Source organism: Annulohypoxylon maeteangense, assembly GCF_022496945.1.
Source record: "Annulohypoxylon maeteangense strain CBS 123835 unplaced genomic scaffold GGS22scaffold_4, whole genome shotgun sequence".
NCBI classification, from domain to species: Eukaryota; Fungi; Ascomycota; class Sordariomycetes; order Xylariales; family Hypoxylaceae; genus Annulohypoxylon; species Annulohypoxylon maeteangense.
In genome coordinates this window covers 160,583-183,998 of record NW_025953251.1, presented here as the reverse complement: position 1 = coordinate 183,998, position 23,416 = coordinate 160,583, and the positions used below count along the sequence as shown (strand labels likewise).

The 23,416-nt window shown below is 46.9% G+C and overlaps 6 protein-coding genes and 1 non-coding gene across 7 annotated transcripts; 1 reads left to right on the top strand and 6 right to left on the bottom strand.

Annotated features, from left to right (window-relative positions):
- Window positions 1-3,120: 3,120 nt before the first annotated feature.
- GGS22DRAFT_178346 (Tricarboxylate/iron carrier) lies at window positions 3,121-4,372 on the bottom strand (the record flags this gene model as incomplete). The annotated part of the gene is made up of 4 exons (XM_047963575.1): window positions 3,121-3,810; window positions 3,885-3,979; window positions 4,052-4,185; window positions 4,269-4,372. The coding sequence occupies 4 exons, from the start codon at window positions 4,370-4,372 to the stop codon at window positions 3,121-3,123; spliced, it is 1,023 nt and encodes a 340-aa protein (XP_047820951.1).
- Window positions 4,373-4,948: 576 nt separating this feature from the next.
- On the bottom strand, window positions 4,949-5,035 carry GGS22DRAFT_t32. The gene has a single exon. It is a non-coding gene; the product is annotated as a tRNA-Arg (tRNA).
- A 224-nt stretch (window positions 5,036-5,259) lies between these two features.
- Window positions 5,260-8,162, bottom strand: GGS22DRAFT_156200 (peptidase S28). The gene is made up of 8 exons (XM_047960329.1): window positions 7,288-8,162; window positions 7,121-7,228; window positions 6,558-7,030; window positions 6,323-6,504; window positions 6,074-6,158; window positions 5,923-6,003; window positions 5,663-5,866; window positions 5,260-5,607 (listed from the first exon to the last, which is right to left on the bottom strand). Exons 1-8 carry the CDS (start codon window positions 7,514-7,516, stop codon window positions 5,377-5,379), a joined length of 1,593 nt encoding a protein of 530 aa, XP_047820950.1. The 5' UTR covers window positions 7,517-8,162; the 3' UTR covers window positions 5,260-5,376.
- A 633-nt stretch (window positions 8,163-8,795) lies between these two features.
- On the top strand, window positions 8,796-10,890 carry GGS22DRAFT_104580 (uncharacterized protein). The gene is made up of 2 exons (XM_047957775.1): window positions 8,796-9,110; window positions 9,165-10,890. The coding sequence occupies exons 1-2, from the start codon at window positions 9,056-9,058 to the stop codon at window positions 10,784-10,786; spliced, it is 1,677 nt and encodes a 558-aa protein (XP_047820949.1). The 5' UTR covers window positions 8,796-9,055; the 3' UTR covers window positions 10,787-10,890.
- On the bottom strand, window positions 10,850-11,872 carry GGS22DRAFT_104567 (uncharacterized protein). Its single transcript, XM_047957774.1, has 4 exons — window positions 11,751-11,872; window positions 11,096-11,670; window positions 10,949-10,993; window positions 10,850-10,890 (listed from the first exon to the last, which is right to left on the bottom strand). Exons 2-3 carry the CDS (start codon window positions 11,659-11,661, stop codon window positions 10,972-10,974), a joined length of 588 nt encoding a protein of 195 aa, XP_047820948.1. The 5' UTR covers window positions 11,662-11,670; window positions 11,751-11,872; the 3' UTR covers window positions 10,850-10,890; window positions 10,949-10,971.
- A 697-nt stretch (window positions 11,873-12,569) lies between these two features.
- On the bottom strand, window positions 12,570-17,194 carry GGS22DRAFT_104556 (uncharacterized protein). The gene is made up of 4 exons (XM_047957773.1): window positions 16,764-17,194; window positions 16,407-16,594; window positions 12,890-16,309; window positions 12,570-12,829 (listed from the first exon to the last, which is right to left on the bottom strand). Exons 1-4 carry the CDS (start codon window positions 16,835-16,837, stop codon window positions 12,786-12,788), a joined length of 3,726 nt encoding a protein of 1,241 aa, XP_047820947.1. The 5' UTR covers window positions 16,838-17,194; the 3' UTR covers window positions 12,570-12,785.
- A 3,331-nt stretch (window positions 17,195-20,525) lies between these two features.
- GGS22DRAFT_104518 (PP2C-domain-containing protein) lies at window positions 20,526-22,951 on the bottom strand. Its single transcript, XM_047957772.1, has 2 exons — window positions 21,323-22,951; window positions 20,526-21,263 (listed from the first exon to the last, which is right to left on the bottom strand). The coding sequence occupies exons 1-2, from the start codon at window positions 22,649-22,651 to the stop codon at window positions 20,745-20,747; spliced, it is 1,848 nt and encodes a 615-aa protein (XP_047820946.1). The 5' UTR covers window positions 22,652-22,951; the 3' UTR covers window positions 20,526-20,744.
- Window positions 22,952-23,416: the final 465 nt, after the last annotated feature.

Here is a 23,416-nt window from a genome sequence, read left to right as displayed (position 1 = left end):
TCTTCCGATTTCGAACTTACCTAAGAAGGAACTAAAACCAACTTGGAGCCAGGATCGCATCTACTTATCAGTTTATCGCTAGTTCTTGTCTTGTCGATACGGCAACCGGTACTTCTAAGTTGTATTCCGGTACTTTTTATTTCTGACTTTCAACATTGAAATTCACAACATCGAACTTTCTCTTCGACACCAAGATAGAGATAGAGCAACATAAACAATTTACCTAAAGGAGGCATCCAATGTTACGGATGGAAATACTACCTACTCTTTTTTCTCCATGACAGGAATGTTCAGGACATGATCAATAAGGTTCAAGTATTTTTTAAATCGAAAACAGATTCTCTCAACTCTCCTGTCGGGCATCTTCGCTTTAACTAGAATTCCGATTTCTTCTCTTACATTAAAAAGGGACCCCTCTCACGTTGTAAGGGATATTACTTAGGATGGTTGATTGGTTGGTCACTAGACCCTTTAGGAATACTACATTACATTACATAGAATTCCCATCAGATCCAGTCAAGGTCCCCTAAAAGCTCTTCTGCCAGCCTGCCAGCGACGTACTTTTTGGAACCCCGTCGTCGACAGAATCCCGAGGCGCAGACGGCAAATATCGCCACGCTACTATTGGTACTAGATGCTCGGCTGGTCCAAGTCTGCCCTGTATCTTGGTGTCGCCTATGCATCTCTTGCAGCACTAGCTTTCCCCTCATCTTCAGTACAACACGGTCACCTAGTACTAGGTACTGTAGCTAGGTATTGCTGCACCGTTATCACGAATTTGCGAATTTTCCATTTGTTTTACTTGCAGCTTTGTCGATTTAGATGGGACGGGTTCCATGGTCACCATGGACTCCATGGACTCCATGGTTTCCATATTTTTTATGGTTTTCCAGCTGACTGACCCAGCAGCCTGTCCACTGTCGAAAAGGAGACCTCATCGTAATAAGTAAGCGACACAGTTTTGTGCCGCGTGGCAGTTCATGATCTTCGAAGACAACCGTACAACTGGCTATTGCAACTTCGGATCAACCCACAGGGACCTTGAAGATTTTCGGCTCGTAGTTCGAACAATCCGAATCCCTTTAGCCCCATACGTACTAGCAACCACTCGCTTATAGCCTTGAGGCATGTGCTTTCAGATTCTAGTTTAAGTTCACAATCGCTGGCTTTGTGTCTTTGGTAAAGGAATATGTAAAACACATATTCGCGCCCAAATTATGGTATCCTCGATTCTCACCGCATGCATATATCTAACCAACCTGCCAACTTCATACATATCGGTTGCTTCTCCCGATCAATTAGGCAATCCAGAGTCGGGATAACGGACCAAAGACCAACTTTCAGCTGACAGGGAAAAAAGGAGAAAAGAAACTGCTAGTTAAGCACCTTAAACCGTATTGTATTATACAATGATGATCCGTGTGCCTCCTATAATAACTAAGCCCTACCAACAAAATCTTATCCTCTTTTCTCTGTAAAGTGGCAGAGTGGTCAAGTCTTTACTTTCGCTAGTTTCTTGTGACTTGTCTGCTTGTTGATCTTCAGATTATTGAAACATCTCAACAACAGTCCGGACGATGATGAAAACGGTTCGGGCTTGGGTTCACCAAAAGTGGCAAAAGTCAGGACTAAATCGTATCATGACTCGCAAGGCCAGAAATGTCGCACTTTGGGCTGAAGCATAATTACGTCGTCTTCAAATAGATTGCGGGTCGCTGAAGTATAAGAAAGCCCCTCGGCTTACGCATTTTCCCATCTATGCTCTTTTCCCAGGTTCTGTCGAAAACCTGCCAGTCTATTCGTGTATCTGCCATGTAAGGAGGGTCTTATGTACATATCTCTGCTGTATGTGTATGCACATATTCCCACAAAACCCACACCGAGTCAACTATGTTTTCAGCAACTCCGCCCTGGCACTGGCAGCCTGGATAAATCGGTTTAACTGTATGTCCCCAGTTTTACCTGTTGGGGTGAAGTGGATTTGTAACCTCATCTACAATACAACGGTAGGGCAAGCTAGATAGTAGATACACCAAAGATTAGGATGCCATATTGGAAATAATAAGGACCTCCATATCCTAAAGCCCACAGGAAGCCCTGAAGGTTAAAGTGTCTAAGCACTTATATGCTGGGTAATTACACCGTAGCAGCGCCTCCTTGTCAGCCTGCGTCGATCAATCCTTCACGAACCTCCAGCAAAGACTGCGTTCTTTTTATCTCCTTCTCGAACACAAATCTGACATTTCCAACAGCCCTGTAAGATACCTATTAATTACCTGGAAAGCCAACAAAATCCTTACCCCCAAGGTTTCCAGTCCTCTATCTTCCACATCCGTGAAAATCGGGAGGAGCTATAATTATGTCCCGCTCAAATCCCAACCCATCGAAAACCCGAATGCGAGATTCTAGAAAGGATCGTGAATTTGTAAGAACTTGGTGTGCAATGGTTCTGTACTAGGTAGCGAGCGCTTTTGGGAATAGGCATATGGAGACATTAGGCAGCATATTACGACATATGTCCTACTGCAGAGTGCAGACTTTAGGTCCTTAAACCCCTCCTCGATGATTTTCCCAGGGGTTGGATGAACGACGGCTAGGCACGTTTCCCCTTCTGAACCCAACCCTTACAGCCCCTAAGCCGGATCGCCGCGGCAGACATGTACCCCAGACGCCCGTGAAGCAGCATATCACATCTCATAAAACAGTGACCAAACAACTTCCAAAGACGCCAGTACCAACTATAAATATAGGTATAATTAAGTTTTAATATTCATTTCAATCGGAAGCGTCTTCTATCTCTAGGAGATCGGATGATGAAACGGAAGATAGCTAGATAAAACTTCCCTCGGCCGTCACAGCATAATACTCGTTTGACTCCTTATAAGAACCGTGTCCCCTGAACTCGGACCATGAAAACCATGTGAGAACGAGCTTGTGATTATCCTCATTTTCACTTCAATAAAACGCCTTAGCATTGCCAGCTACGGAAACTCTAATCCACCAACGCCGCCAATAATGCATCCCGCAGAGAATTAGCGTAGGAAAAGATGGCCTCTTAGTTCATCATAACGTGCAGCTATGATGAGTTGCCGTCTTTTTCAACGCTATTCCACCACGTCCCTAAATCCCACGATTAAAAACCACCAACCCGCCCTCCCCTCCACGCCCATGAAACTCCTCCTCCAGCCGATCCGCACCAATCCTCTGTCTCTGGGGGAACGCCGCCAGCGCAAACGGCAGCGCAAGGTAGCTCATGCCCAGAATGAGGCCGACGTTAATCGGCATAGTATAGCGAGGATTCCGCTTCAACCACTCCGTGCGCTGGAGGCGCACAAGCAGCAGGGGCGGGACGACCATAATAGGGGTGCAGTTAAACACACGACTTAGAGCCGTCTCTCCAACCGCAAGAGTCGCCGCCTTCCTGCTCTTCCCCAAGCTAGGGACCTCGCTCTCCGCCTTGCCCTCTTTCGCCAGACGCGCCTTGTCGGCCTCGGAGAGAACGGGGAAGACGTCGATACCCGTGCGCATTTCTTCGCCGCGCATGAGGAACACGTTTAGCACGCCCGCGGACGCGACGGCTGCGAACGGGACGAGCCGGCCGAGCACGAGCTTTGCGGCGGGCGAGACGCGCTTGAGCCGCGGGACTATAGCGTTTAGGCCGAGCGCGACCGAGCACGATGCGCCAACGGCTAAGAAGTAGGATTGCGCGATCTTCGAGTACGATAGCGGTGTGGACTTGTTCGCGTTCGCGTAATTGATGGCGACGTTGAGGGATTGGTTGGTGATTTGCCAGAGGACTGTTCCGGTGGTCTGTTATTGCCAATGGTAAGTTACTCTCCCGTACAATGTCATTGAGTACGATGATATAAAAAGGGGTCATATACCTGAAGTCCCGGTGTGAGCATTCCAACGGTGACGACCAGGTTGGACAGGCAAAAACATGACATGCGGAAGGGCAGAAGAACCGGCTCTCCAGTATCTAACAGATTCGATTAGCTTGACAGCTCGAGGTTATACTATAGATTGGTTTAAGCTCTTCATGCTACCATACCAGGATGTAATGTAGAGTCGACAATCTTCTTGGCCTTCCATAGCTCTGGTGTCATATCCCTGATTTCACCTTGTTTGTATGCGACCAGTAGCTTTTTGGCATGATCGAGGCCATGTTGTCCAGCAAAGAGTGTTCTAGTATTAACAATTCCATATTAGAGCTTGTCCAAGTATCTTAAAACCAAGCCGGTATCATCAGCATAACCACCCTTTCATACCTTGGATCTGTAATAGTGGCAGTCTGCTTGACGCGACCCCAATACGTGCTTAAGTCATATTGTGACTCGGGCGGTTCCCGGTTTCCTGGTAGAGAGGCAGACATAGTGAAAAGTACGACTTTGCAGTCGATTTACTGTTGAAGTTGTCGGCCAGCTATACCACCAACCCCAACCGCAAACTAGGAAAATCAAAAGGAGTGGATGGCGGGGTGCTACAGAGTCCAACCTATCCAATGTACGACGGACTACTTGGCGGGAATATTGGCAGTACCTAGGCAACACACCGTCGAGCTTACTGTAGAGACGCGGATACAGATGTCTTCTTTCCCGTCCCCGTTGTGAACCGTTGCTCAGCGGTGAGTGTCTAGGTCTGATTCTTTGTGACTGGACATGGTTCCAAGTTGATATGATGACTCCATATCACAAAACCGAAATTTTAGTGGGCCGATCTCGGTCGTTAGATAAGAAAGCGGGGACATATTTGCCTGTGCATTGTGCGACAAAAGGAAAGTCCTCGCGATGTTGAAATATGTATATTAATTTGACAAATTGACACGGATTGAATCAAAATGACATTATGTATCGTATTTAGTACTGTGCAAAAATAGTAGCGTTTCGCAAATATTAGTAGGCAGAAATAAAAAAGTTGATGGTTGGAAGGAACCACGAAAAAATTAATCCGAGCACAGCAGGGATCGAACCTGCAATCTTCAGAGCAGGTTACAGATAAACCGAAATCTGACGCCTTACCATTAGGCCATGCACCCGTTGGAATGGAGCCCCAAATCTTACATTATAACCCCCGCAATCCCAAGGAATGAATCACCCAATCACACCCACTTAGCTGCACATCACAACGCCACTAACTTCGTTTTTCCCTGTTACGAAATATCGATCGCAATATATTTGCTTGGAAATTAAGGATTTTTAAAGACTCTGGCTTACGTCAACAACATCCATGGACATTTTCAATCGACAATACGCAGATACGTTGAGGACCGAGTCGAGTCTCTTTCATTAACTGCTCTAGCACTACTCATTAGTAATAATATGTATTAGGTAACACATCTGCTCTCTCCAGCTTGCAGGACTCGGTCATCAACATGGCTTAGTACTTTGACTTCTTCCATTCACCAAAGCTTTGAAGCCATTTCTTCACCGTCTTGATTTCCCATAGATGGGCTTCTCGGATAAACTGAGGTTCGGCCTCCACATCCAAGATACCGGCCGAGTCCCAGTGATGTCCCGCGCCTGTGATGAGAAGCTCGGGATGTAGGTCAGAAGATGTCGTTCGGGCAGGCGCGGAGTTAGAGTGGTAACATAGATCAAGCCACACATCCTTGAAGCGATCGTCAGCATTTACTCCGAATATTATATAAATAGGGGATACTCACTTGATCTCCATCGATGAATGCAAGTCTATCGGCAGTAAGGTTGAACGCGCCGAAGTTGTTGTATGCATCTATATCTGGCGTAGAAGGAATCGAGTTATATTTCCCAGGGGGGAATGCCCAAGTGCACCACTGCTGCTCGTAAGTTGTATCAACAACACGAGACAACAAGGCCGGTCCTTCTTTTGGCGCATCGATATACGCACCCTTATAAAAGTTAGCGTGAGTTCATAAATAGCTAGCCCTTAGTACTCAAATCTTACCTGTTCTACACAACTTGTGTACAGGTATGAGCGTGTAGAAGTGTTCTCTATATCAGCCCAGGCCGAAGCGTTTTGAGTTCCCTATAGCAACAAGTCAGCCGAATCCTATTAATAGCGTTCGTCTATTCGCAGGTATTTCATTGGCTCTTACCCAACATCCATTGGCGTTATAGTCCCCTGAGGCACACAACGGGCGTGTGTAGGTCTTCACATAATTGGCATAGCCACCGAGGCCACTATGAGAGACAATGGTGTTAGCAAGCGGTTCAACTTTAAAGTGCAAAACACACGAGTGATATTGTATCCATGGGTAGGTAAGTTCTTAAACACCATCGAGGAATGAATTTGGATTTGAGATTTATCAGGGCTGTGCGGGAGAGGACTCAAGGGGCAGTCATACATCCAAGGTTCGCCGTCAGTATAATTCGCCATCGCGTAGTCCACCTTGGTAATTTCCTCAGGAGCATCAATGTCAGAAACATTTCCGCAGAAATAGAAGAAATCTCTTGAGCCATATGTAGAATTCCAATTCAGTTCTTGCCATGTACTTGAGAGATAGAATCCTGGATTTCCAATTGGGTCCTATGCATCAAATGAGCTGTGGCTTCAACATATCGCCTTGTAGTAAGACTTACTGCGATGGCAGTTGCAAAGTCTCTATTGTCGGTCAGACTCTCAAACCCAAACAGAGCCTTGAATTCATTGATCGCCTTAGTATTATTCTTCGCGATAAGTGAGTCAAATTTGTCGACGATGTTGTTGATTCTCGTTACACAATCCTGGGGTGCATATTTCTGAATCGGATTATACCATTCGGAATAGCCCACAGATACCTTGATAGGGGCTGAGGAAGCGATGCCGCCGTAGAGAACATCTCCATGCACCTTGATCGACAGAGCAGTCTGAGCGCCTGCTAAGCTACCTCCGTAAAGGATCCACGGAGTTCCGGGAGCGGTAAGGTCACCATCAACTCCGGGGAATACGGCGTGTTGAGCAAAGTAAGCATTGTCAGCTATAGTTTGATTTGTCGTGAGAAACAGCAATTCGTCTACGGTGCTAGTGTTGAAGGGGTAAGATTCTCCGTAATAGCGATTCTCGAGGATAACACCTTTAAAATAATCAGTTCTTGTTACTATATTAACATTTTATTTATTTTATATGTGCAATCGGATTCACTCTTCTGTATCAGGAGTCATACCTAGACCATTTGTAGCTTGCATCAAAATCTGGATAATGCCCGTCTGCAAATTGGAAAACCTGCTGGGTCCGCTCGTCTCTCCTGAAATGTAAAGATACACTGGCCCACCTAGAAGGAGATTAGTGTCGTGCTTCAAGCATGTAAAATATAACTATTAGTAAACTCACCGGGCTTATAGTAGGTAGTGTCGAAGTAATATCGCTGCGTGAAAGTGCCATTGCTGAGTGGTGACTTGGTGAACTGCGGATCATTTGGGAAGTGGTTGACTTTTTGGGTGAAATAGTGAGCATCGTATTGAAGCTGATCTCGAGGAGTGTCCCGTCTTCCAACCTGCATAGCATCGGCATCCCGAGATAGGGCGGCCAGAAGGCCGATTGACAACCAACGCAGCTTCATAACTTTGGGTGGAATAGACAAATGCCAATTCCAATGCCAATTTTTGGAAGCAAAGAGCCAAGGAGCTAAAGGCTAATAATTATCTATTTTGAAGCGACGAGAGGACCCGGATTTTCGGATGCTGACGCAGTAGCTACATAGTAGACAATGGACCCTGAAGAGCACCAGCACACCAGCATTGGAATCAGCATTGCGTGCCCGAATGCCACTAAATCACAAAAACAAATGGCCGGAAAGGGCAAAAAGCAACGCAAACGATATCCAACTAGGGAAGGTTGATCATGGTAGCATTACATGCGGCCATTTACATGGCATTACATGCTGACCGGGCAGTATTCCCGGGTCATTGTTGAATTGTCATTGGAGGTATCCTATCGTCAGCTCGTGTCGCCCCGTCGAACATCGTAGTAAAAAGGCAGTCAGATCTCTGCCTATCTAGGCATATCGAGGGAGGTATCGATATTAGTCCACATATCGTAATATTCTGGACTGTTCATGGGTCCTTCACCGCGAGTTCCCGGACATTCTTTTACAAGCAGCGGGGTAATGCCGTCATAAGGCATCTCGGTGGCTGGACATTGAATGGTGAAGAGCCGCAGCTAATTGGTATCATAAGTAAAAAGGGGGAAGGGTCGAGACTTTATTTATAGAGATCTTACACTCCTCAAGTAAATCAATATTATTAAGTAAACTATAACGAGAAAACTCCAGCCATCGATCCTTCCTTCAGAGGTGTTTTTGTTACATAAAACTCAATGGCCACCTTCAATGTTGCACAAGGACGAATTAGATAATCTCTCAGATCCGTACCCGACTGCCCGATTCATAGCAAGTCCCCCGCCCCCTTTTTATAAAATGCCCATTGCTTTTCCTTTTTAACTAAAGTTCGAAGACGAGATGTCGTGTAACCATCCCTCCGGACTACCGGGTTTAAAGTCCGCAAGAATACTGTACTGGACACTCTGATTTCCGACAATTAAAGCTGAGTCATGTGTATGTGCTCTGTACCCAGTTCTCATTAATTCCAAGGTTCCAAGTTCCAGGAAATTGTGCGCGATGTTACATAATCTTTCTCGAAGGATTCACTTCCAAGTTCTCCCCACCCGCAGCGTCACGCGATTCAGAATCGTTGCCTACGCTGCTACGCCGACGGCGCCGAGGAACAAACGCTGCGGCGCAGAAGCTCAGCCCTCAAATGGATAGCCCTGGAGCCTTTGCCCCCCATTATAATACCCTAGTAACACGGCAATTACCCATTGGTATTGGCCCTGTAAGGCACCTGTTGAGCAATTATAGGTAGTATTTATTAAGGACTCCATTCTTAAGGATCAGGCGGTAAGATTCACCTCACGCCAACAACGTTCAAGATAGGGCTGAATTTACCACGGGTCGTTTCTTGTGGTAGAAATTCTTGCTTTTATAAGATGACATTATTGCCAAATGATATGCATCGAAATATTCTTTATGAGATAGGTGCTACATAGGTAGTTTAGAAATGCCCAGCGAGGCTAGGACAACAATTATTCTACGCCCTTCAATATGACAGCCCCCTCGATACCCCGTAAACGAGCTCATAAGCCTAAAGTTCGTTCTGGTACGTTTTGGTTCTATTTCTACTTAGGATCGCTTTCGTTAACTCGAGATAAAGGGTGCGTCACATGTAAAACCCGAAGAGTCAAATGTGGTGAAGAACGGCCTATATGCCGTCGTTGTCAGAAAAGCTGGCTACCTTGTAAATATAATTCTCCCGAGACGAACCAAGGAGAGCACCATAGCCACGCCAATGAGCAGGCTGTAGTCTCGTTTCAAGCCGAAACCAGCGAAAAATCCGGTTCACGGCTACTTCCAAGAGTGCAAAGAGATGACTTCCAAGACCTTGATATCATTTACTTCGACCTCTTTCGAAGCGCCATCGTGAAGAACCTCTGCCTGAATGGATACACGAATTTTTGGTCACGAACCATACTTCGAGAAATATTCAGGGATGAATGTGTTCGTGATTGCGTGCTTGGAATTGGTGCATTACGCCGAGCTATGATGGAGGACACCAAAGATGCAAGTTCCTCAAAGTCGAAGGCACTCTGGGTTGTCCCGAAGATTGCTACTACCTCCCTAAGTACGAGGTATCACAGAGATGCGATCAAATATTACACCAAGTCAATCTCGAAGTTTCGATCAAGAATGTCGCAGGAAGGATCCTCCACCCCTTCACGGACAATTCTCATCCTCAGCATTCTTTTTGTCATGTTCGAGGCAATTCAGGGGAACAGCGAATCCGTCGATCGGATCATGCAAGCCGCAATATTTGCGCTAGAAGATTGCACGCCTGGTCTGGGTACCGAAAACCAGGGGTCAAACTCCCTGGATGACGAAGGCGTTCGGGAGGCGGACTACTTCCTCACTCGCTTCTCCGGATATAGCTCCTTACTCTGCCCATTTTATCCATCACTGCTGAAAGGTCCGGCCTCCCATAGGAACTGGTCGCTGGCGGCAAAAATACCGAGTTGGTCGGACGATTTGCGACAAATCGAACTCGCTTTCGAACGTTATACGACTTCTTCCTTGATATGGAGTTTTCGATCTTGCCAGGCCCATGTATTCAGCCGTCCGATAGACCATGAAAAGAACCGAGACGAGCAGCTCATCATCTACCTCCAAGCCCACGACTGGTGTAAGTTCCTAACGAGGAAATTGGACCAAGAAACGGACTCTCTTCGGCGCCGGACTTGGAAGATGATGCTAGTCGAGGCCAAGATGTTTACGATTTATACAAGATATTCCCGTAGCGCAGAGGAACGGGAGCTCCTTTGGGATTTCCGGATAGACGAGTGCAGCGAAGTCATTGCCCTCGTAGAGTCGATCTTAGATGAACTAACTTCGCGCACGACGTTGCCGCCGCTTTTCGAGGATAAATTACTCCCGACTCTGCGTTGCTTGGTATGCAAATGTCGCGACTATGAGACTAGGATGAAAGCACTGGCGCTCTGCGAACGACTGTCTGGGCCGTGGTTCGAGAATCGTGCGGTCTCGGTCGGTATGCGGATAATGATAGAACTGGAAGAAAGAGATAGAGATGAGTTCGGATTCATCCCCACAGAGTCGAGGTATAGGTGGAACACATCGTCGTTTAACGTCGATCGTACCGAATTGCGGATGGGGTTAATAAGTACGATAACCGGCGCTCGTAAGGAATTGACCATACGTCAAGATGGGAATATCGACGATCTGATCCAAAAACTGACAGCATCACCTTCTCAATTAATTAGCTAGGTATTAGATGTGATAGGGGGGAACTTACCTCGAGTTGATAGAAGGCGATTCGCTTGCACTAAAAAAACAAGTACACTTGACCACATTGGCGTCTTGATTCATTGCTGCAAACAATTAGACCTCCAATATCAGGATGACGAAAAACACGGAAAGGCAACGTACATGGTTTCAAGAGGGACGCCGAGCTAGTATACCATCGGACATCGACTGTAAGATCTAAATGTTAATATACAATGATATTAATCATATAGCTGTAGCTAGAATCAAGAAGATAATCAAGCCGAGGGCTATCATGGGGACTCTACTCACCTTCCGATTTCCGACTGAAGGAACGTTCGGGCGTACTCCATACTGTCTTTCTCCCCTTTCGTCTCGTCTTTTTTCTCCTCATCCTCACTCTTCTCATCGTCGTCGTCATCGTCATCGTCATCATCATCGTTGTCATCGGCATCATCACCATCATCATCACTATCACGCTCAAAAACAACCTCAATCACCTCGTCCTCATCTCCATCCTCATCCTCATCCTCATCCTCATCCTCCGTCTCACTCCCACTATCATCCTCCCCCTCCCCCTCAGCAAGCGCATAAAGCACCACCTCCCTCCCAGCACTCTCCCCGACCCCAACACAACACGCCCTCGCGCCCTGCGCATCTCTAAACTTCTCAATAAGATCCGCGCCGCGCCGCGCATTAACCTCCTGCATCCACTCGACCCTCGATCTCGTCGACGACGGCACAACCGCGCCGCCCTCAACATCGCGCGCCAGCACGTCTCCAAACGAAACGCTGATTCTGCGGGGGGACGCAGCCTCCGTCTCCGTGTGACTCTCGTCCATTGTCGGTTTCCGCAAGATGCTTTTAAGTCCGTCCATCGTGATGGCCTGTGCGCCGTGTAAGTCAAGCTCCGACATGTCGGCGACGAGGTCTGAGAGATCGGCCATGATGGGAGTGGTGAACGTACCTAGTGGTATATGTACCTAGTATGTATACACAAGTATGCGCCGACGTGCAGAAAACACCGATCTTTAAAAAAAATAATGATCTCAAAAATCCGGATATTCGAAAATAGGTCAAACTTCCGACTTGGAAGAAATAAAAATATGTTCGAGAAGGATGTTAAAGTTTAGCGTTCCATTTGCCAGAAGTTGGGCTTCTAGGTGCCGTCTACTTATCTAATTGGGCACCGAAACAACGACAATATTTAGGTTGTCGTACAATCAATCTATTGTTGCATTGTTCCCTTGTCGACAGCGACATTTCATTGACCCCTCGAACAATGACTTGTCAACCACATTATACATTACATAATTACATAGCTGTTATATAACAAAGAAATCTATGACTTGGCATACCTATTGTCACACAACCTACCCTTTTCAAAAACAACCCCAATGGCGATGTGCTACGTATCACATCTTCTGAATAGACGGGAAACTTGTAAATCATATGGTCTCCATACTTGATTTGACACACACATAACATGCTTTGTGAGAGCATGCCGATGCTATTGCTATGTACAGAGCACTAGGTACCACTCGTTTTACATTCTCCTACCCATCGTTTCCCTCGGAAGTTCCCCTCCAGTCTTACGACTGTAGAATAACAAGCAATCAACGCCCTACCCCTTCTGGCGAGATGCAGGAAAATACAGCATACCTCCTTGGAATATCAGTCCGAAAAGCTGGTATCGTTTACCCCGGAGGCGAGCAGAAAAGAAATCTTCAGAGTACAAAATTCCAGGCGACGTTACTAAACAAGTGTAACAGCCGCCTTCTAGGTTATAGGACTTCATGAAATGCGAAAATAGTCACGGCAATGGCTGCCGGAATGAAAGGGGCGTCGTCTGACTGTAAAAACCCGGGGGCACAAAAGGAAATGCAGATGATGCGTTTTTATCGACACTGTTGGTGAAAAGAGGATGGGGTATCTGTCGTAATCAAAGGAAATTTTGGGAATGGGAAGCGGGTCGATCGCAGTAATAAAAACGACTTCGAGCCTATTGTCCGAAGGAGCTGTGGCTTTGGTGTGCGTCTTGCAGAGCTGGAAATCAGTGTTAGTAAGCAGATTATATGATAGGATGATAAATAGGTAAGTTCTTACCATGTAATACATTCAGCTGGCCAGCTCTGTCTTCGCAGGCAATTTGAAGACAAGAACCCTCCAAAAGATCTAAGACGACGCTGTTGGGCAACTCCTGGATCTCGACATCGGGAATGCAGGGCGCGCGGAAATCACTCATATGATAACGCTTCAGACCGGCCTTGTCCCTTCCAGCGGTAGCAACACCTTGGACCGCGCTTAGGAAAAGGAAACCCTGAGTATCTAGACACATACTACGGCGCTTCCACAAGAGGTTGTCGGGGAACTGCACGTTCACATCTCCCATGTACGCCACAACGGCTGGTTGAGAAGACGTAGATACATCGGTCGTAGAAGCAGCGGCGGCAGCGGTTGTAGTAGCAGTGGCGGCGGCGACCTGGTCGGCATCTTCTTCAGTGACGGTCGGAGATATGTGTGGACTCGTATTCTTGCGGCTACCATTAAGCGAATTCGATAGGCGCCTCATAAATCGAGACGCTCGGTTCTTCTTCTTATCGCTCTTCTCAGTCTCCGAGCCGCTGTCGCTTAGTACAGCCGGGGATCCCAGAGGTGTAGATGCCGCATTGTCTCGCTCACGAGAGATTGAGGAACGACGGCTTGAAATCGACAAGCGTCGTGCGAAACCGCCGGAATTATGGTGAGCCGAGGGAGGCCTGTTTGGAGACTTCGCGTCATTCGGTGATAGTATTGACAGATTATCAGTTGACTTGCTAACAATAGACGCCCGGCGATCCTTCATAAATTCCTTAACTATACTCAAGGAAGAACGTCGTCGTTTCTTCTTCTCGGCATCATCTGAACTCTTATCCCGCCTCTCTTTAATTGTCTCCTTGGGTGGTGTCGCTAACGGGGTTGGTTGTGGTCTAGGGAAGGGTTGTGATTCTGCTCGCTGCAGATCGACGACCAGGGGCGATTGCTTCAAGTCAAGTTGGGGGTACTCGCCGAGGCTCGTATTCGTTTCGGCCTTCTTCAGTAGATTTTGGCTAGGATCACGAATGATTCTTGCAGTAACCTGTATGGATTCGGGGCGTCCGCGGGGCGAGGTTGTCGGTTCGAACACGCTAAGTCTGCTAGCGACTGACAAAGATCTCTCGCGACGCTCTTGGCCGGGGGTCTCGGGGGTCACTTCTCGAGATCGCTCGGGTGTAGGTGCATGTCGTGCTAAGGAATCCGTACGGTCTGCCACAGATTGGGACCTCACCGGTTCTTTTATACTCTGTCTACGGGCATGAAAGAATTGGGAGGACGGCGTTGCTGTTCGGGGGCGGGCATCTTCTACAGGGCCACCACTTGAGAGCTTCTCTAAAGCCTTGATTCTTTGCGAGATACTTGACCCAATATTGTTCTTCTTTGATTGTAAACCAGCGTTAGAAGCCTGTCGGGTAATTGAATGTAGGAAAGCGGCACCGCCGGCCGAGACACTTCTTGCGCTTACTTGTGACACATCGCTAGGCGCGAGAAGAGGCCCACGCATCGGGTTCGAGACCGTACGAGCTAACTTCGGAGCTTGGCCAAGCAGGTTGTTATTAGGGAAGACGGGAGTAATGGGTGATTTCGAGACGGAGATAGGTTTGGCCTCTTGAACCGTTGCCGATTGAAGCTCGTCCATTAGATCATCGTCGAGAAGAGGATCGGATACTTCAGAACGCGGTGTGGTCTTCGACAGATCGGTTCGAATTGGTCCGACAGAAGCCTTGCGTCTCGCGTTCTTCTCGACAGGAAGGTCGACCTCTGCGTTCGTGTTGGGTGACGAGTCGAGTCCGGTTCGTTCTCGGGAGTTCGTCGACGTCGAGCGAGCTTCAGACCTGTTTGGGAGATCGGGGACAGAATCACAATCAATTGGAAGAGAAATCTCCGGTATAGAGAACTTTGACTTAAGGCTGTTGGTGGTTGGCGAGGTAGGAGTTCGAGATTCGTTGGAAGAGAACTTCGAGACGGGCAGTCCCCAAGGCGACTTAGGCGCGTCTTCTTCCTTCGGAGATTGCCGTGTGTCGTTTCCTTGGGTCGACAAGGAAATTTTGATTGGCTCGTCCACCTCTATAGATTCTCGGATCGCTGGTTCTCTCGTTTGTAAAGGATTGTTGGATACTGGAATTTGGCTAGATTCCTCAGTCTCGACAATTCCCATGTCCGAGACATCAGTCTCCTGCGTCACAGCCCGTGATTCTTTATCTTGCGTAGTCCCCGTAGCATGTCCCGAATCAGAAATGTTTATATGAACCTCTTGGAACGTCGTTGATTCAACGTCTTCACCAGTGTCTTTCGTCACTTGTACAGTCTCGTCGGTTGATTCAGACAAGGATGATGCTTTTGTAGATGCCCCTATTTCTGATAATGTTGCGGCTGTCGGTGAGTTTGGGTGGGAATCTGACGTGTCTTCAGTGTTGATCGTCATTGGAGTGGGCGGGTCGATGGCAATACCAGAATCGGCATGGGACACTGTGCGGTGACCAGCATCCTTAATTCTTAGGGAATCCTTGGCATCCGTATCGTCCTCTTCCTTATCTACATTCTTATCCATGACCTCGGTCTGTTCAGCTGTCATGGAATTCATCATCTTTTTCTTCTCCCTTAATTTCATAGCCTTCATAAGCCTTGCCTTCTCGGGCGTCATCTTCACCTCTTTCGTTGGAGCCAACGAGTGGTTGGTTGACTTCATAGAAGCTCCCGAACTCGTCGCAGGCCGCTGTGGAAGCTGGTTGTCATTGTCCTGAGGCACTTCGGGGATAGGTACAGATGGCTTAGGAGGGATTGGTGCCATATCCTCAACCTTGTCGGCGTGTTCAGAATCTTGAGAATGTCCTTTTTTGCCTCCCTTTGAGAAAAATTTGAAGCCTGCTGGGAGAGCTGCAATGGGCCGAAAATTTCCTGCTGTTGAAGGTCTGTTACTGACATCTAAAGATGGTCGTGGTCCAAGTTTCACTTTTGGCTTGCCATACGCGTGTGTTGAGTAACTGTATGGATCGGGACGTGTAGATTGCGAAGATAAACGAGGAGCAGTCTCGGATTTAGTAGGTGATGTTGGTCTATCGGCTCCCGTAAATTCTGGGACATTTGTTGTCGAGGCAAAATTCGTCTCTTGAGGATCAGAAATTTGTTTGCGGTCAAGTATTGCAGGTCTTTCAGGTGATGTCGGGCGAGCGTGTGCCGAGTAAATGGACGATGCGCGTCTATCTTCTTCTTTGACAGTAGATTGTCTTTTTCTTTCTCTTTCCTCTTCTTCCTCCTCCTCAGCAATCTCATTCAATCTCCGCCGGCGCAACGAACTCGAAGATGATGACGCTGATCCCGATGCAGCGTGTAACGAACAAGCTGCAGAGAGCTTGCTATCCTTCAGATCTTTGGCTGTCGAAATCTCGAAAGTGGTATCGCATGGCGCAAATCGTTCACAAACTGCATTGAAATGTACAGCAGCGCGAGCTATTCATGATTTATGTCAGATTAGCTATTCCGTACCGCACTTTGTCGATGGTAGGGGAAACATCGAGCAGATAAGTGAGAAATTGGAATCGCTTACCTTTTACAAGCCTCGAGCAATCATCAGGCTCGTATTTCAATATAACATTCCTCCGCCTATATCTCAAAAAGCCAAAGAGTGGCGACGTCTCTTCGTATTTCGCAATTGCGCCGCGTATATCGACGATACCGCCATTCCCACGACTTAGAAGCTCCACTTCATCGCGATTGGAGTACTTAAGAAGAAACCTATTCAAGACCATCTGTGTCAGTGGCGCAAACACGGGCAAACGAACATGATGAAGTAGGAGTAGAGATTACAGCAATTGGGGGTGAATTATTACACGGCGCAAAAGCTAGAGCCATTGAGAAGTGAAATTGAATAAAAATCAGTGAAAATGAAAAGGATTATTCTTACCATCCACCAGCCTCGATTGCAGCCACCCTATGAGCTTCTATGACTTTCGCATCTTCCAACCCATTTAACGACATTATTTTAAGTAAACGTCGTCCTCGGCGACGGCTAGCCTAGCAGAAACCGGAAGGTCGCAAGAGCGCGAAGGAAAAGCTTCAAAATTGTATTTGTGGGCGTCGAGAGGCTTTGCTAGTTTACAGCGCCCTTATTGGCAGTTAGAATATAAGAAGGATCCAAATGGTTGTCGTCCAGAACCAGAGCTAGAACCAGAAAGCCAATTCAAGGGCCTGGCAGTCTGGCTCGACATTGAGACCACACCATCCACCAATTTCGAAGAAAAATTACGAAGATTACCGGAATGTAATATCCAGGACGATGCGCATAGCACGAAACTATCTCTGGACGCTGGTGAAGAGGAATTGAGGCGGCCGAAACGAGGAAAGGCGGGATAATAGTATGGGGTTCGACCAGGGACGGGAAATTTCGATTAGGGGGTTGATTCTTGAAGGGAATAATACCGTAGCTAAGTAAACCAACCTAACCACATACCAAGTAGCCCTGGAGTAGTAGAGAATGATCAGGGATTAGGTAGGGGATGGTGTGCCCGGGTGCAGATGTGCAGAAGTCCGAGCGCTAGTAGAATAGTAGGTAGAGTATTTACACTCAAGAGGTCTTCTCTATCGACAACGAGAGACAAGAATAAGAACGGAATTGGGAAAAAAAAGGGAGTGGCCTATTGGAAAAGAGTGAGCCAAGAAAACTAGGGAGTAGAAGGACTCATCAAAACTCTTTCATAAATACGACCCAGGTAACGAAGACGAGGCGAGAAGAGTAATTAAATTAAAAGAATGACAACAAGAGAAGGCAGGTATTTTACTTTTTTGGTAATTCGTATGTATGTACACTAAACTAATATGAAGGAGGTTGATGAGAAGAACATTTGACTCGAAGGAAAAGAGACGAAATATGGGATACGTCCGGTTTGGCCTAGTGAAGAATTGCTCAGGGCTGTGAGTTTAAACATGAGCCAATGGGGGTTGGCGGTTCGGAGAGACATGAGAGAGAGAAAAAGGGGATATCGGGATTATGTGTATGTACCTACCATGTACCCACGTATCTAGTTTATGAAAAATGTCAAGCAGGAGATTAGCCTGTCCACATCGAGCCTTCTACGGTCCACGGGTAGAGACTTCATATTAAGGTACATAGGTGTACTTTGTACCAGCTAGGTATTGTGTTTTACAGTTTCTACTACGCCATCCTGTGCTCAGTTCATTCCAACCGAAGGTCAAAATAGTCTTGGGGTATTTCCTGAATTGGATTTAGAGTCAACTTAGAACGTGCTTGCCTTGCTAAAACTGTCTTCGATTTGCTAATGGGCAAACCTGTGAGTCCGATCCTTGGGAAGGAAGTATCTAGGTATACATAGTATGAATTTAACGGTTCAAGATTTCGGCCAAAGATACCCACGATATCCACGATATGCAAGTCTGTAACGACGGAAAGCCGCTAATCTTCACCACCTTGCATTAGCGGCATTGGCAAGTACATACACCAGGGGATACACCAGTCGACCTATTATGTAGGCCCCGCACTGCCGGTGCATAGGCCATACGCAATCTTCAAGACCCAAATACCTAAAAAACTAACCAATCCGCTCGAGAGATGTCTAAATGAACATACTTATTCTATTCAGGGGCAACATATAATATGAGAGCTGTGTTTTGACTTTGAAGTTCCCCTATTATTTGATGTTATTATTGTTATTATTATTTGACATGCTCTCTCTCCGCCTGGTGTCTTTAGAAGAGTAGGAGAGTTTTGACCCCTTCGTTGCTCTTCTAGAAAGGGGGTAGAAGCATCTTGATCGCCAGATGGATTATTATATCTCAAAACAAACTAGAAACTTATCACATCATATACATGCCAAAGTTCGCCTCAGATATCTGGATACCTACCTATCTCTCAATGCCATAATACCATGCCAAAGCACTCGCTGTTAACTGCCAGTAGATCTATTGACGCACCGCAAGGTATCATCGTGGCAACTCGGAACAACCCGTATAATCACGTAAGCATTCATACATACATAATATGTAGCCTTAAGAATGGATGTCTTGCATATTTATCGTGGGTATGAATTGCCGAAAAACTTTCTTGTGTCTTGGCTGCAAGTCATCGATAGGTATTTGTTGATCAAACATCTCCACTCTGAAAGGATTGAAGTAAGTCTCAAGATATCATCTCAAGTTCCTATCTAGAGCGACTAGAGGTCCAGGTTTCCAGATCTACCGTTCAGGTGAATATCACGGAGTTTTAGAGCTTAAACTCCCAGTTCCTAGTTCGTAATTTATTGCATGATCGCTAAGCGAATCCTTCCCCTACATCCGCTGTATGCAAGCCCGGCACATAGGTTGCAACCCTCCCATGTGCTTAGGAACTCCAGCGGGCAGAATCTCCGAAGATGTTTATCCCAAGTGATCGTTCCTTTTACTGTGGCGAAAATAGGCAAGGAAACAAACCTGTTTGTTTTACTATTAGTACACGTCTACCTTGGAGTTACAACGTCATACCCTATAACTATCTGAACCATAAAGTCTTCAAAACTCGTAAGGCAGGGATCTCTTATAAACCATTTCTCAATGACCTCGAAGTTTCCAACGCTTTGACCGTTCGCCGACATCGTCAGTCGTGGTCTGAAGAGGCAGGTCAACGCACAGCTCCTCAAGTTACTTTATATGTGTAGGATTCAATTGTGCCTTATGTACGGATTGCATTTATGTCAAAGCGTTAGCCCGAGATGGATTCAATTACGTCGGCGGGGTTTACTCGCGTGTGACATCTTACGAATCAGTATCCAGATATGTTAGAAAAGAAAAAAAAGAAATCCAGGGCTTAAGTTCAACCCAGAATCTATGATCAACAACTACTCAGGTAATTAGATAGGTACACCGTTCATCCAGGAAATAGTTGCTTATAGCGGCCTCATTAGGTAGATATCTAATATGACATACCAAATGTTTGGTTCAGGTAAGGTAACCAACTACCTATATCTTACGTTGTATGTCTTATCAGAATTTGAAGACCTCATTGCGCAGTAGTGGCGTTTTGAAACCCTCAGGCCATTGACAACCTTTTACCTACCTACTCAATGACAAGCCTCTCCCTGCCTCCTATAAGCAGATTATATAGATAGTCTCGCTCCATCATAAGACTCTCAATATTACAGTATTGCATAGGCTTGGTCACTTATCCTATAACCTTGAAGGTGGCAACGTATACGAAGGATTACTTTCGGAGTGTCCGATATACTTGAGACATAGCCAGGTCGCACGAAATTTCATATTCGCCCAAGATAGCAAACTCTCGTGATCCAAGACTCCGAAGTTAAGAGCAAGTCAAGTGCTAGGATATCCCCTTCATTGCCACCAGGCGAATAACCAACAGCGAGTAATATGACGCCTAGACAGGAATATTCAGACAATGCTATTGCTCTCACAATATTTTCACCCTTGTTGTTCAGATTTTGCATCCCTAAGAAGTCCATTCATTGCTGTGCTGTACTTGCTAACCTCAAAGCGCGCACCCCGTCAAAAGTCCGTACAAAGGGCACCAATCATCACTAGTATGGCTCTACGGCCGCCTTGGTCTTCATATCCCGACTTGTTTGGACTTGCGTCTACTCCTTAAAATGCCTGTCCCTAACAAAAATTAAAATGACCAGCCGAAATAACCAGCAGTTCGTGGGTTATAGAAGCTTCGCTACCATGTAGCCCGGATTTTTGCCCCTGAATCTGCACATCATGCCTCGTACCAGAATAATGACGTGCGGTATATCACCGCATCTGAATAACGAGAGTGCAGATAAGTTTCCTATGATAAACTTCCGTGACAACTTATCAGTAATAAGCTGCAAAGCCTGATGGCCGACGACGGAAAGAGGATGGAAGTTGTATGCCACTTTCCGTCTTGTGAAAGCCGTGGTTAAGACGCCGATGGGGGACGGCCAGTATTCGGAGACGTCGCTTCTGGACTAACTAGACTTCCAGGGTTCGGTATGGCGTCTGCAGTGACTTCTGGGGCGTCACTATCCTCTAATGAGGGAGGTTCTTCCTCGACTGGTCCTTCGATAATCGTTGGCTTGAAGCTATCTCCGCCATCGATAGGTACGAGGTCGTGGCCTCGGCCGCTATTGCTAGCTGATATGCCAATGGCAGGAGTATCACCTTCGGCGATCTTTTGTTTAGTTGAGTTCACAATCCTGTCAGCTTCGCTAACATTACCACCTGCGCTAGTGTTATCTCCTTCTACACCAATAGGTGTTTCCCTATTGTTCTGATGCTCTATCAGAGCGGCCTTGTCAAATCGGACAATCATACAGGACAGATTGTCTGTGCTAAATCGAGCCAGGGCATGGTCGACAAGTTTCTTTGAAGCAGTCACAGGATTCTGTTCATCGCGAACGAGGTCAACTGCATCTTGATCGTTACAGACATCCCAGAGCTAGGCATTTTTTAGTATTGGCGTGATTAGTGAAAGGTCCTATTAGCTGGAAAACTTACTCCATCGCAAGCAATGATGATAAACTCATCGACTTCGGGCTGAATGACAGTTTCAGTAGTGTACGGATGTCCTGTCACGAGATCTTTCATATAAGTATCGCCGAGGGCACGAGTAACAGCCAATACTCCATTCACCCGATTGTTAAGGATCAACCCTCCAGCATTCGCAATACGTTTCCCTTCATTTTCATCACTACCCTTGTGGTCGTACGAAAGACGCAAAGCCTTTCCAGCCCTGCATAAGATGATACGAGCATCACCCACATTTGCCGTGTAAAGAACTCGTTGCCGTACTGCAGCGTTTTTCAACCTTGCATGGGCTGATTCGGGGATCACGTTGTTAGTGCCGTCGCTTTCGGATTTGCTATCTTTTGCTTTGGACACTTCCGCTGCCTTCGAAGCTGCTGCGGCAGCAGGGGCAATGGCCTGGGAGCCGGTTGCCGAGCTCGAGCTCGGAACTCGATCCTCCCAACGCAAAACGGCAATAGCTGCGGTGCAGCCGCTGTTCTTAAGTGGCAGCTTCTCCAGTTGTGCATCGACATTGGTAAAAGTCTGGTCTAATAGTTCTGGGATAGGGACGTTGGGATTCCGTCGTATAGTCTCTTCGAGGATAAGATGTAGCTTCTTTCCACACCAGTCTGCAGCAAAGGTACCGGCATGTCCGTCGAATATCGCGAAGTAGCCGTTGTCAGTTTCTACCATCTCCTGGGAACCCAATTCAGATGGACGATCACCTTCTTCCGATGTAGATTTCTGTGACTTTTGACTCTTGTTTCCAGAATCCGGGATGAGTTGAGGCGCCGGGGTATGTAAGAAATTGTAGAGAAACGCGTGGGTATCTTCCATGGTTCGACGGCATTTTTTGTTTCTATCTTCCCAGACACCGACGCGGAAGGTCGATCGTGGTCCAGGGATAGATTCTCCAGCTGAATTGTTGTGCTGGCCTTGAGGCACAGCAAGTGTCTGGTCTTGCTTTCCTAACTTCTGTAAAGGAGTTTGAGAACTGACATCGCTATTGGTCCTTCCGACCTGGCCGAAGTTCAAGGTGTTCTTGGCACTAGCTATAAGGCTACTCGCTTTACTTCCAACACCAGAGCTCCTACGCTTTTTCTCAGAATTGCCAGTATCGGGGTTCTGTCGTCCAGGAGGGCTGCCATTGCCACTGCGCTTCTCGCCGCTGGCAGCCTGATCAGGAGATTTCGTGGGAGTACTAGTCGACGTAGGGTCGCGCTTTCGGTCCGGCGACGGAGGCTTCTTGTCTGATTTGGTAGAGTCGGCGACGGCGGGATCACATTTCGCCGAAGTAGAGCTAGATCCGCCACCAAACATTCTATTTAGCAGACCTCCCTGGGAAGAGAGACTGCGACGCTTGTTCCCTGCCAGGTTTTCGAAAGTTGAAGTTGTCCAGGTGATGAAGGGAGAATACCGACGGTATATGCAAGTATGCGCCGAAGTCGTTGGATGGTGCGGAGAAAAGCGCAGATCACGTAGGCTTTAGTAGTAGGAAGACAGAGTGTGCGGCAGGTCAAATACTGCACGGAAACTCGCGGAGTACCGTTAAAGAACTGCGTAAACAACTGGGTAGATAAGAATCCCAACCAAGCACAGAGCTGTCGTCATACACGAAGTGTTTGGTCGGAGGTCTTGTGATAGGTGGGACGCTAGAATAGACTAGAACGGTTAGACTTGGATTCGTCGTTTGTTAGGATGCGCGCAGTACGGTTATGTATAGAGAGCGAAGCTCCTTAGCTTAGGATTCGAAGGATTTGGCAGTGGGAAATTTAGCAAAACGGAAAGGAAATGCCCAGCACCACTAGAATTGACAATGATGGGAATTATAAACAGTAACCTTGGAAGGGGGTAGAATAAATAGAAAGGGGAACAATGGAATAACGGGGAGTGATTGGGCTCTGTAGGCGGGCGCAAAAATTAAGATACCAATGAATGTACGTTAGGTACGTCAGGTAGGGCGGTTAGGTCAGGTATGCGGGCTCTGCAGGTTGTTGAGAGGGATGGTGTGTTCCTTTTTTTTCTTGTTTGTTTAGGATAGGCGAAGGGAATGGGAAAGGGAAAGCGAATAGTAGATTTACTGCT